Consider the following 12536-nt stretch of genomic DNA (forward strand, 5'->3'; position numbering starts at 1 on the left):
TTAATTCTAGCAGCAAATGGAAGGTGTATATTTATTCCTTTGGACAACTCATAAAGTCCAGAGAATTATGTAATATGAGATCTTTTAGATACCTTGAAGACTCAACTTTGGACTTTTTTAAACTGTTGCACAATATCAGTCAAATTCTGCGTAGCATGATTTGAGAACTGGAAATCTTGGAGAGAGTTTAAAGTGCCACAGTGATTGCTAAGAACCCTGACAAGTTGTAGAAATGGGCAGATAATTACAGGATGAATTTAATAGAAATACAGAGTAATGTAGAGGAAGAAAAAAATAAAATACTATAAACACAAGGGCTTGGCTTTGTGGGATTATTGTGGGAATCAGTAATTCACAAGTAAAACATGAATTAGCCATAATACAGTTGCTTTATTATTTTTACTAGTAAAAGACAAAAAATTTTTAGAGTGCAAGTAGGATTAGCTTGGAAAAAGGCAGTTATGCCCTAGCTACTTGTACAATTATTTATTAAGCACCCATCACACATGCTAAACAGATAAGATAGATCCCTACCTTCAGAGCTTGCTAAAGTGTGGTACATGACAAAGCCAGTATCTTTAATACTGTCTTTTGTTTGTATTCGGTAGTAACTTCGAGTACAGCAAACACTGTGAGCTCCTCGAGATAGGAATATTATTTTCACATTTTGGATCCAACTCCATGCCTAGCACAGGACCTTGTAAACAATCAATTTAGATTAAGGGATAAAAATCAGGTCCTAAATTTTGAAAAAGTAAACAACTGCCTGACCATCAAATATGTAGATCAAAATCTGCAGGTATTTACGAACGTATTACGTGCAGAGCAGTTCTCAACATGATTCTTGTATTAAAAGGAATGGTGGGAATGGATTCAAATTGCACATCGTGATAAGTGCCTTGGATTCCTGACCCGGTGGACAGCCACCCTCCTCAAGCATTTTTTTTTTCTTTTTAACTGAAAGATAAAACGCTTAAGCAGAAGCCACTGGGGTGGGATGCACCGCGAAGACTGGTGGCACCGACACACCAGCTCGCGCGGGCAGCTCTGCAGACGCAGCCGACCAGCTCCCACCCGAGGCTTCCCGGCGCCCAGTCTCAGAGCGGACGAGGCGTCCCCCCAGAGGAAAGAATGGGCGCCGCACGCGCCCCCCGGAGGAGTCACCCGCGCCCGCCCCGCCTCCAAGTCCTTTTCTTCTTGGGCTTCACTGACCATTCGGGGTGCACTCCAGAGAGGCCTGTGTGGCGCGACTAAGAAGCCAGGTGCCCCCTGTCGCCGCCCGCATCCACCGCCCACCCATTGGAACCCCGTTGCCCAGCAGGCCGAGCAGGCCGGACGCCGAGGCCTCGCGGTAAGAGCCTCTGTCCGCCCCGCCTCCTCGCGCTCCAGCCGGCCCCGCCCCCGCTTGCTACCCCTCCCCTGCTCCCGCCTTGCGAGCTCAACAATCTTCTCGCGCTCCCGGCCCGGCACGCGCGCTTCGCCCCGCAGCCGCTACCGCCGCCGCCGCCGTCGTCGCCGCGAAGCCTTTCTCAGCGGTGCCTGCCTTCCAGCCTCGGACCGGAACCGGAAGTTTAGGGGGCGGGGCCGGCGGAGGCCCGGGGACCGAAAACGCGGCCGAGCTTGGAGCCCGGAGCCGGAGCCAGAGCCTGGACCAGAACTTGGCTGCCGCCTGCACCGCCGCCGTCGCCGCCGCCCGTCGCTCCTTCCTCGCGCCGCTGCCGCCTCGGCCGCCACCGCCGCGAGCTCGGCCACCAGTAGTCCGCGGACTTTGGGTGTCCGGGTTGAAGGTCGGTCCGGACGTCGGACCCAGCTCGGTTCCCAGACTGTCCGGGCGGCAGCGGACGCCGCCGCCGCCTCCTCGTCGCCTTAGCCTGGCGTTTTGTTCCGAGAGACCCGAGAGGCGAGCGGAGCTGACAGTGATTTTGACAGTGATTTAAACCTGCTTTTGTTGTTGTTGGCTTTTCGTTGTTTGGTACTGTGTTGTGCGTGTGTGTGGCGGTTTTTCCCCCGTGGTGCGGTTTTTTTATTTTTATTGTTGTGCTTTTTTTCCCCCCTCTTTTTCCCCCTTTTTTCTTTGCTTTTTTTTTTTTTTTTTTTAACCCCGTGAACGTTTTTTGGTCGGGGCTTCCGAATATGTTTTATGACGGTTGATTTTACACCAGGAGGTTTGTCTCCGAGGAAGACCCAGGGAACTGGATATCTAGCGAGAACTTCCTACGGCTTCCCCGGCGCCTCGGGAAAATGGGAGCTGCTGCAAAGTTGGCGTTTGCCGTCTTTCTTATCTCCTGTTCTTCAGGTAGGTGCTCGGAGCGCGGCGCGGCGGGGCTGCGGCCGCTGCTGCCGCTGCTGGCGGCCGCGGTCGTTGTCGGGGCGGCGAGCTCCCGTGGAGCCGGGGGAGTTGCCCCCCGACCCGAGCCCCTCGGCTGCTTCCCCTGAGGTCTGATCGTGATCTGGAAACCTCCATGAATTTTCCTCGTTTTGAGTTAGGTTGGTAACTGATAAGAGTGACTGCTCTGTTGTTGTGAAAGTGAGAAAGTCATGGTTTTGTGGCCATAACACTGGATGACAGCGCCGGTTGGGTTGCAATTAAGCCGCAGATACCACAAGTGACAATTTATGCAAAGGTTTGAGACCTGAAAGGCGTATTCCAACATGTCATTTAGTGTGGCATCCTCCAAAATAAGATTGGTTTTCTCCTTTTTTTAAATCGTCGTTTAATTAGTGCTTTCGCCAGTGGCTGTCACGGCAGAGATCAAGTCAGTTGCTACTTAATTTTGACCGTGAGAAACAATGGATCATATCAGCAGTTTCATCTGGGTCTCCGTTCACGTTTTCTTCAACTTTAGTGTCCAGCAGCGTTAAAAATAGTTGTAGTTGTTGTTGTTGGGAGTATTAACTATAATCCAGTGCAGAAGAGGTGTGCCGCTATGTGTTGGTAATGTGCTGGTTTTCAACCACCATTTATGTGCTCTTTGCTGGCATAGATTTTGCTTACCTACGGAATACTTATCTTAAACGCTTTGTATTGAAGCATTGTTTTCGGGTTAGAATAGCTCATTTGAAATTGTTTATACTGTCAAATACACTATATTCATGAAATATAGGTTTTGGCCCAGTTGTAATCCGGCCCTTTTGTATTTGAAATTTTGTTTTTGTGAGAACGTTCTATGGTTGCAACCAGTGGTTGGAAAACTAGGCTTTTGTATTTGAAATTCTGCAAATGAATAATACATCATCTAGCCCAAAGGTGCGCAAATATACGTAACAGGAGAATTCGATAGATGAACAATTTGAAAGTCGCAACGGATCTATTATAAAATTAAATATTCAGTTACTAGATTGTGAAATAGAATTATGCGGGGGGGGGGGGGGGGGGCTCGACAGGTTTTTTTGGCCAGGTCTTTATCTCATTTGCTACAGGGAGATTAGAGGGTGGTAGTCTTTTCTTTGTGTACCTCTGTGGGGTGTATGTGGGGTGTGTGCTTGTGTGTGTGTGTGTGTGTGTGTGTGTTTGTCCGTCCGCCCCCTCCCCCCCTTTAATAGAATCTTGTAATGTATAGAATTTTGCTGAATGGTACATTTCCTTGTGGTTAATAAATGGATAAAGTCTAGTCTTGTGTCTGTAGTGGTATTGATCAGTTCCGGGTGGGCTGCGTGTGTTGTGAAATGGCGATCATTGCCAGAGCTTAACCAAAAGAATCATGTCTGTTTAAATGGAAGAAGGTGCATGCTTAAGGCAGGTTGACAGTTCTTTTTGTGCACGGTTTGGGGAGGAAGATAAACAATGCTGTCCCTGAAATGAATGAATGCCTTGATAACATTAAACCTCTTGCTTTTGTGACATGTGTTAACCATGAGGTTTTTATTTTTCCTGTAGTATGTACTCTTTTTCCTCTGCCCTGAAATGTTCTGGTTGGTGAACGAACTCCTCTTGTTCAAATCCTTCTTTCTGATCTGTTGCCCTTGAGGAGGAGGGGCATCATGGCTACTGACCAAAGAATTGTGGACATTATTCCTCCCAGGCTCACCTGAGTCACACTAATTGGTGAAGGAAGTTATTCTTGAGCAGTCTCAAGGTATTTCTTATGGAAGAGCAGGCTGCCACTACAGATCTTACAGCTTCCTCTGCTTGGTTTGGGAGAAAAAAAAGATTGAGCATTAGTTTCTTGTAGGATTATTTTTGCTGAGCCAGGAAGTTAAAAGCTAAAATTTTGAAATAATTTATTGTTGTAGAGCATATAGATAGTCTACTTACAATAAACTAATATTAAATATTGTTACATAGTTCTTAAAATAAACATTCTTAGTTGAACTTAAAGTCTATTGAACTAGGTCTGTTGAAGGTAATTGAAATAATCTTTAAGACTTTAACCCATATTTACACATGAAGATTTTTAGAACTTAAAATGTCTGCTTTTTAAAGGGGTTTTTGTTGTGAATCAGATACACTCAAAAGATGATTATGTTTCTGTTCCAAATTGATTTTTCAATGTAATTTGTAATCTGACATGAGGATGGCATTCCCCCCCCCCCCCCCCGGATATATGAACATTTTAAATCAAATGGTAAATACTAGTAAAGAACAATTTTATTTCAGGTATTTAGGATAGTTGTTTACTGTTTTCTTTAGTATTTTGTGGATTCTTATTTTCCAATTTCCATTCCATGGTATGCTTACTGCAAACTGATTCCACAGATTGTTACTGTAGGGTATGGCCAAACTGTATACTTTCCTTCTCTCATTCCAGGGGAAATATTTTTGAGTTTTGTTGTCATCCAGAAATGTCTATGGATTCTCTTCATTTGATTTTTATATTTTTCATTCTTGTTATTCTTCCTCAGATTTTGTTTTAATCAGAAACCTACTTAGTTTTTTTAAACATTGTAGTTAATTTGTACCTTTTCCCACAATTTGTTATAATGTGAATATGAGTTTAATACTTAACTCTAGTTCGTAGTTTTATCTTACCTAAAGTGATGCAGCTATTGTACTATTTGAGTTGCACTGAAAAAGTTGAGCATTCCTTTGGATTGTGTGGGAGCTGGAGCAGTCTGGTTCAGGTATTAGATGAAATAAGAAGTGGAAATAAAGTATGTGCATCTTCTTCAGTTCAGTTAGGCAGTACTGGGCACATTTCTGTAAGTTTCTGTGTGGTTGGAGGGGGAATTGGCAGTGCAGTGACTCTTCTGGGACTCTTCTAAACTTACAGATATTAAATGTGTTGTTTTCTAAAAGGTAGAATCTCTTAGATGTAGTCTGTGATTGAATTTAAATATAATATTTTGGAACATCAAGAGCAGAAGAGAAACAATTTCCCCCAACCCCTGCTGCCACATCCCCCCTTATTCATTTTTTTTTGTTTGTTTGTTTATAAGAAGCCAGTAGTTCTCAAGCTTGAGTGACTTTTGTTCTCAGCCCCCCCCCCCCCATACCTCCCCCAGGGGCATTTGAAGACATTTTTGGTTTTGATTGTCCAAACTATAGGGAAGGAGGGGAGCGTGTGCTACTGGCATCTAGTGGGTAGAGGGCAAGGATGCTGCTAATCATGGTATAATACACTGCACAGCCTTCCACAACAAAGAATTACCTGGCTCAAAGTGTCAGTAATGTTGAGGTTGAGAAGTCCTACTTTAAATTTTTAATTTTTAAAAGCATTAGTATATTAATAAAGGGCTTTGCTCCTCCCTGTTACCTAAATTTTACCAGTATGTGGTATTGGTGATCTACAGGTGACCTTGTATTAAGAGTTTTAATCTTTTCACTATCTTTTAAAATTAGAATGATTAGAGAAACACTATAGGTTTATACATTATTTCATCCTATTGTACTTTACTAAAAATATTTGCTGTTATGAATAAACTCTCTCCAATCATTTGTTATGATGGAGTGCTCATGAAGATTGCATATTCATCAATATGATGAATGATTGGTCAAGTATCTAGTTTAATTATATTTGCTTTTGATCCAGTAGTTTATTTTCCATAATAATCAACTTTAAGGATGTTTTCTTTTATCCTGACTAAATTCACTACCTGGGTGGTGTGGTGGCATCAGGGTGTGTGTGTTTATGTGTGTGTTTAACATGGTGCCAGAAAGTTTTATAAGTTTCATATGGAAGAAATATGTCCACTATTACATGTTTCCTGAATGGTTCAAAGTGTAAATTTAGTTGTTTTTTTAAAGATACTCCTTTTGTCTAGCTAACTTTAATCTCAAGAAACTTTTAAAGTGATTTCTTAATTACATAAATTTTTTGAGAATCATTAGCAGAATTTTGGTTACCATTATGCTTAGACTATTTACTATGTAATATTTTATGATTTATTGTAGACCCTTGTCCTTCTTAAGATTAAAATTTGACCATAATTAATTAGTGCTTACTTTATTTTGATATCTTATTTTAAAGAAGTTAACTCAGCTAGCCAGGATAAGAATTACAGTGAAACTCTTAAAATAAGTAGCATTATACTGGTGAGAGGAAAAATTCTGAAGTCACTCCCACAAAAGGTATGCAAAGAAGCCTCCCATTGTTTTTGTAATACACCTCCCGTTTGTACCTCTGATACTACTGACGTTTCACCCTTCGGTCTATCAGAATCACTGTTTAATGAGAAGTAAAGCATAACTAAACCAAATATGAGATTTTAGTAATCTCTAAATTGTCCCTTCAGGGGTCGTCAAACTTTTTATAAAAACCGCCCACTTTTGCAGGGCTGGTCAACCTGGTCCCTACCGCCCACTAGTGGGCGGTCCAGCTTTCATGGTGGGCCAATCGCAGCGCTGTTTGGTTGCGCGGTAGGGACCAGGTTGACCAGCACTGCAAAAGTGGGCGGTTTTTATAAAAAGTTTGAAGACCCCTGCTAGATTCTAAAACTGTTTTGTTTCTTATTTTTGTAAGTGTTCTTATTTCTCATCTATAGTGTCTTATAAATCTGTGATTAAAATTATTCTTTTCTGGCCCTTGCCGATTGGCTCAGCGGTAGAGCGTCGGCCTGGCGTGCAGGGGACCCGGGTTCGATTCCCAGCCAGGGCACATAGGAGAAGCGCCCATTTGCTTCTCCACCCCCCCCCCCTTCCTCTCTGTCTCTCTCTTCCCCTCCCGCAGCCAAGGCTCCATTGGAGCAAAGATGGCCTGGGCACTGGGGATGGTTCCTTGGCCTCTGCCCCAGGCGCTAGAGTGGCTCTGGTCGTGGTAGAGCATCGCCCCCTGGTGGGCAGAGCATCGCCCCTGGTGGACGTGCCGGGTGGATCCCGGTCAGGCGCATGCGGGAGTCTGTCTGACTGTCTCTCCCCGTTTCCAGCTTCAGAAAAATACAAAATATATATATATATATATATATATATATATATATATATATATATATATATATATATATATATATTCTTTTCATGCTCTCTTACATTGCCATTTGTCATGGTAGCCCTTAGATAGTTAGGATAGATTAGCAGTGCTTGATACTGGAATCACTAATATTCTTTCACTTTTAATCCATATTCTATAACTTGTTATTTCTTCCATTTCCTTTCATTATAGTTCCCTTTCCACTTTCCTCCCTTCTTTGTTTGCTCTCTTCCCCCTCTCTTCCTTCTGTAGTTTCTTATACTGTATATAGGCTGCCAACTTAGGAACCCACTTACTGCTTAACATCAAGGATGGCTCAAAGAGGGCTACTCCATAGTTTAAATGAAAACATATAATTTAGAATGCTTGAGAGTTGACACGATAATCTTTTCCACTGTTCTTTCATTTGTTGGTTTCTGGAATTACACACACACACACACACACACACACACACGGGAATAGTGTTACTATCTTGAAATCAAATGGCTTTATTGACCTTTAGATTGCTTTTGTCTCTTAATATTCTCATTTTCTTTAACTTTTGCTGCTTTCAAAAAGTCTACCTCTTGTTAATGATCATTCATTGTCTCTTTAAACCAAATTTGACCAGACCAGAGGGTATATTTACTGCCACAGCTAGGACCACATTAGACTTCCTCTGTGGTAAATTTAATTCTGTTAGGTTATAATAGTCATGTCTAGACAGAACATTGATTTTAAATTGACTATTGAATATGAAAGTTCCAGAAATAGTATATAGAGGAAGGAAGAGTAGTCAAGGTAGGGTACTATAGAGAGCAATTTACTTCCCTTCATTCTCCAGCTAGATTTCTGTAGTCACTTTCAGATAGATACTGAATGTGTCTATTGGTCAGGTTTTGTTTAAAAAAGGGACCTCAAAGGAATGTGTTGTTTTCTCTGTGGTTGGATTATTTATACTGTTAGAATGGTGGGCTTAACGGAAAAAAACTGGGAGGTTCTTATGGATACTGGACAGGAATGTGATTGTGGTAGTAATTAGACTTGGGTTCTGGTCTAGTGCATCATCATTTTTCTTACCTAAATTATTGTAGTGCCTTTCTAGCTAAGACTAGCTAGTTCCTTTTATTACCTCCTCATTTAGTCCATCCACATAGCTGCTAGATTGACCTCATTAAAAATAAAGCTGAATATGTCACTCCTGTTTAAAACCTTTCACTGACTGTGAGTCACTTTTAGCATAAAATCTAACATCTTAGAATGGCACACAGAGTCCTTTATCATTTGGTTCCTGCATATTTTCTCTAACCTCCTGGGATAGTGGGTAAGAGTAGGCTTTGAGATTAGACTTCCTCAGTTTACATGTTCTACATCCTGGCTTCTCACCTTTAAACCTTGGGCAGATCACTTCACCTTTTGTGCTTGTTTTGTTATCTACAAAATGGGTATATTAATAGTGTCTACCTCAGAGAGTGGTTTGAAGATTAAATGTCACATTGAGTGCTAGGTATTCTGCTGTGGCTCCTCTTCGGCATAAGTCCTATATTCCAGCTCTACACACAACTTGCTGTTTCCTGAATGGGTTATCCTTTATTGCAGTGGTTCTCAACCTTTCTAATGCCGTGACCCCGCAATACAGTTCCTCATTTTGCGGTGACCCCAAACCAAAAAATAATTTTGGTGGCTACTTCATAACTGTAATTTTGCTACAGTTATGATTCGGAATGTAAATACCTGATATGCATTATGTATTTTCCGATGGCTTTAGGCGACCCCCGCCGGCATCGCGACCCACAGGTTGAGAACCGCTGCTTTATTGTATAGCAGTGTGGCACTTTCCTACATTATTTCTTCCTCCTTTATTTGGCTAACTCCTTGCTTTCAAGACTGAGAAGTATCACCTCTTCAGAAACATTTTCTCTGCCACTAAATCCAGATTGAGTTAGTTGTTTTATGTTTTTATATGCTTTATAAATTACTTTGATTCCAGTAATTATTGCAAATATTTACTTGCCTATATACACTGTAGACTATGAACTCTTTGAAGACATCTCTTTTTTCATAGACCCAGACCTAAAACCTGGCACACAGTATGTGCTCAACAAATGTTTACTATAGTGAATTTCTTCATCTCTTGGTCTGAGTTATTTATGTATTAAAGTGGTAAACTTGGAAGGAGACTTGACTTGGGGTGGTGAACACACAATGTGATATACAGATGATGTATTACAGAATTGTGCACCTAAAACTTGTGTAATTTATTAATTGATGATGTATTACAGGATTGTACACCTAAAACCTGTGTAATTTTATTAACCAATGTTACTCTAATATAGTCAAGTAAAAAATTTAAAAATATAAAGCAGTAAACTTGGATTAGATCAGTGGTAGTCAGCCTGGTCCCTACCACCCACTAGTGGGCGTTCCAGCTTTCATGGTGGGCGATAGCAGAGCAACCAAGTTGTTTTATAAAGATTTATTCTGCCAAATTTAGCGAAAATCCGACATAAAGTACTTGGTAAGTAATTATTATTATATGCTTTAACTTGCTGTAACTCTGCTTTATAAATTTTATAAAATAAAGTTACTTCCCTACTTTATAAATCACCATTACTGTGGAACCAGTGGGTGGTAAGAAAATTTTACTACTAACAGAGATACAGAAGTAGGTGGTAGGTATAAAAAGGTTGACTACCCCTGAATTAGATGATTTCGGAACTTGTTTTCTACTCTAAAAGCTTTATGATTCTTTAATGTTAGAGTTTAATAGTGACATTTTATTAAGAAAAAATGATTTTTCTTTTTTTGTATCATTGTTATGTTCATTTTTTAAAAATGCTACCTCTGATCCTTATACTAAATATTTTAATATAATTTGAATTAGATTTAGAAGGCATCTTAGAGTTCTTCAGGTTCAGTGACTTTTAACTTTTTTGACCATAACCCCTAATAAATACACAGTGTATCATGCCTCAGTTCCTGTATACATAAAAAACTGTACATATTTCAGAAATAGAAGTTTCCTAAGCTAATTCTTACTGTGTGAAAGACACTTTTATTTATTTTTATATTCTTTTCTTTAAAATTTTTTTGATTGATTTAATTTTCAGTGAGTACTAAACTCCCCAAAAAGGCTGACCTAGTTCAACAATCTTATACTCTACCCAGTACTCTTGAGTAGAGAAGGAAGTTGGCCTGACCAGGCGGTGGTGCAATGGATAGAGCATCGGACTGGGATGCAGAGGACCCAGGTTCGAGACCCGGAGGTTGCCAGCTTGAGCGCAGACTGATCTGGTTTGAGCAAAAGCTCACCAGCTTGGACTCAAGGTTGCTGGCTCGAGCAAGGGGTTACTTGGTCAGCTGAAGGCCCGCGGTCAAGGCACATATGAGAAAGCAATCAATGAACAACTAAGGTCTCACAAGGAATAACTGATGATTGATGCTTCTCATCTCTCTCCATTCCTGTCTGTCTGTCCCTGTCTATCCCTCTCTCTGACTCTCTCTCTGTCCCTGTAAAAAAAAGAAAAGAAAAAAAGAGAAGGAAGTTGAATAAGTAAATATTTGCAATGAAAAATAATCTTCACTGAAAAATATGCTCATTATTTAAGCTGTCCTACACTATAGAACATGAGTTTAGGTACAGCTCGAGGGAAAACTGGTCCCAAGGGAAACCATGGACCTGCTTGGGTTAAGCTCTTCTCTCTTCTGAACTAGCTGGATGTATTAAGCACACATGGATTATAATTTTGAAGAATTCAGATTTTTACATTTAGGAAAGGTTAGAAGACATAGAACCTAATAATATAAAAAATTGTTTTGGCAGGAAGTTGCAAAGGTTATTCATCTTAATATGAAGGAAAAGGTACAAAATAGGGTCAGGAACACAGAGGGCATTTGTGAGTAAACCTAATCATGGATGACAGGCAAGTTAGAATGAAAGAATTTTGACTAAATCTGAAGAAGAGATTTATATGATGAAAAAAAATGTTTAAAATTACTTGAAGAAGCAGAACAAACCTCAGTTAAGTCCAAATGGGAAGTAATTAAAACCTAGAGGAAATTAGAGTGGCTGATATGATTGTGCTTGATGTCCCAAATACATGTATGTGGAATATAGGACAGAAGAACAGCCTGAAGATTGAGTTAGTATGGAAGCACTACTAAATAAAATTGGTAGAGAAAAAGCAAGCCAGAAAAAGAGGAATCACTGCATAACAAAAGAAATTCTACACAGATAAGGATTTAGATTAGAAGCATGAATGAAAATACAGACAGATTTGAAAAAAATAAGAGTACATAAATAGATGATAGCATTTAATACTCTTTTATAGGGCAGAGACAGTGTATGATGTATATGTAGCTATTGTGCTTTCCAGTAATAGAATTCTGAGCCCTGGTGGCTCAATCTATTGCTGGTGCTTAAATATTCTTTGGAATCTGCATAAAGCGTTTTCCTCAGAGTAAATTCCACTAAACTATAGAGTAGATTTGGAAACTTTTCTGACGTGATATGTCACGCCTGAATTCTGAACCTTTTCAGTGCCATTTTTTTTTTTTGGCTAGATAAAAGCTCTTATTCTTTGGTTGATTATTTTCTTAGTAGCTATTGTCACACTGAGAATCATTTTTATTCTCTAATATTGCTGAAGAATTTTAAATGTGAAGCAATAAGATAATTATTAAAAGGACCCATGTAGGGAGGGGTTGCATTTTAAAAGATTTAAAAAATGAATTGTCTTTATGTATTGTAATAAAAGTAAGCTTATCAGTATATAAAGCTTAGAGGTAGGATTTTTTTTTCCTGCTTATGATTACTACTTTTATATTTTATAGAAGTGAGATCTTAATTATTAGGAAAAATGTTTGGTCTTCACATCTTTATGACTATACACGATAAATTAAGTTTGTTTGAAGGTATTATTTCAAAAGGAAGGGGCATGGGCAAGTGTCTAAAACTGAAAAATTTTTAAAAATTTGTCATCCAGTATGAATTAATTGAAATTATGTGCCACATAAAACATAGCTGGTTGATCTTACATATATGGGGTGGGCAGATAGGTTAGTTCTGAGTACACAAAACACAGAGTTTATTCTTGTGTTATTATTTATTTATTGTATTATTTATTTGTATCACATCTGTAAACCTAATTTTGCCCGCCCCAGTAGATGTTAGTTTTTAACCTATTTGTAAGTCTTATTTTTTAAAATGTAGTG

The 12536-nt window shown here is 39.9% G+C and overlaps 1 protein-coding gene across 2 annotated transcripts in view; it reads left to right on the forward strand.

Annotated features, from left to right (window-relative positions):
- The first annotated feature begins 1462 nt into the window (after positions 1–1462).
- Positions 1463–12536, forward strand: part of ACVR2A (activin A receptor type 2A) — a 104202-nt gene continuing 93128 nt past the window's right edge. Inside the window, exon 1 of one of the 2 annotated variants that reach the window (XM_066345068.1) lies at positions 1463–2296. In XM_066345068.1, coding sequence (XP_066201165.1) covers positions 2242–2296 — 55 coding nt within the window. In that variant the 5' untranslated portion in view covers positions 1463–2241. The remainder of the gene's footprint in view (positions 2297–12536) is intronic. The other variant, XM_066345069.1, reaches the window with a different exon arrangement.

The sequence above is a fragment of the Saccopteryx leptura genome, chromosome 7, assembly GCF_036850995.1.
Source record: "Saccopteryx leptura isolate mSacLep1 chromosome 7, mSacLep1_pri_phased_curated, whole genome shotgun sequence".
In the NCBI taxonomy this organism is placed as follows: domain Eukaryota; kingdom Metazoa; phylum Chordata; class Mammalia; order Chiroptera; family Emballonuridae; genus Saccopteryx; species Saccopteryx leptura.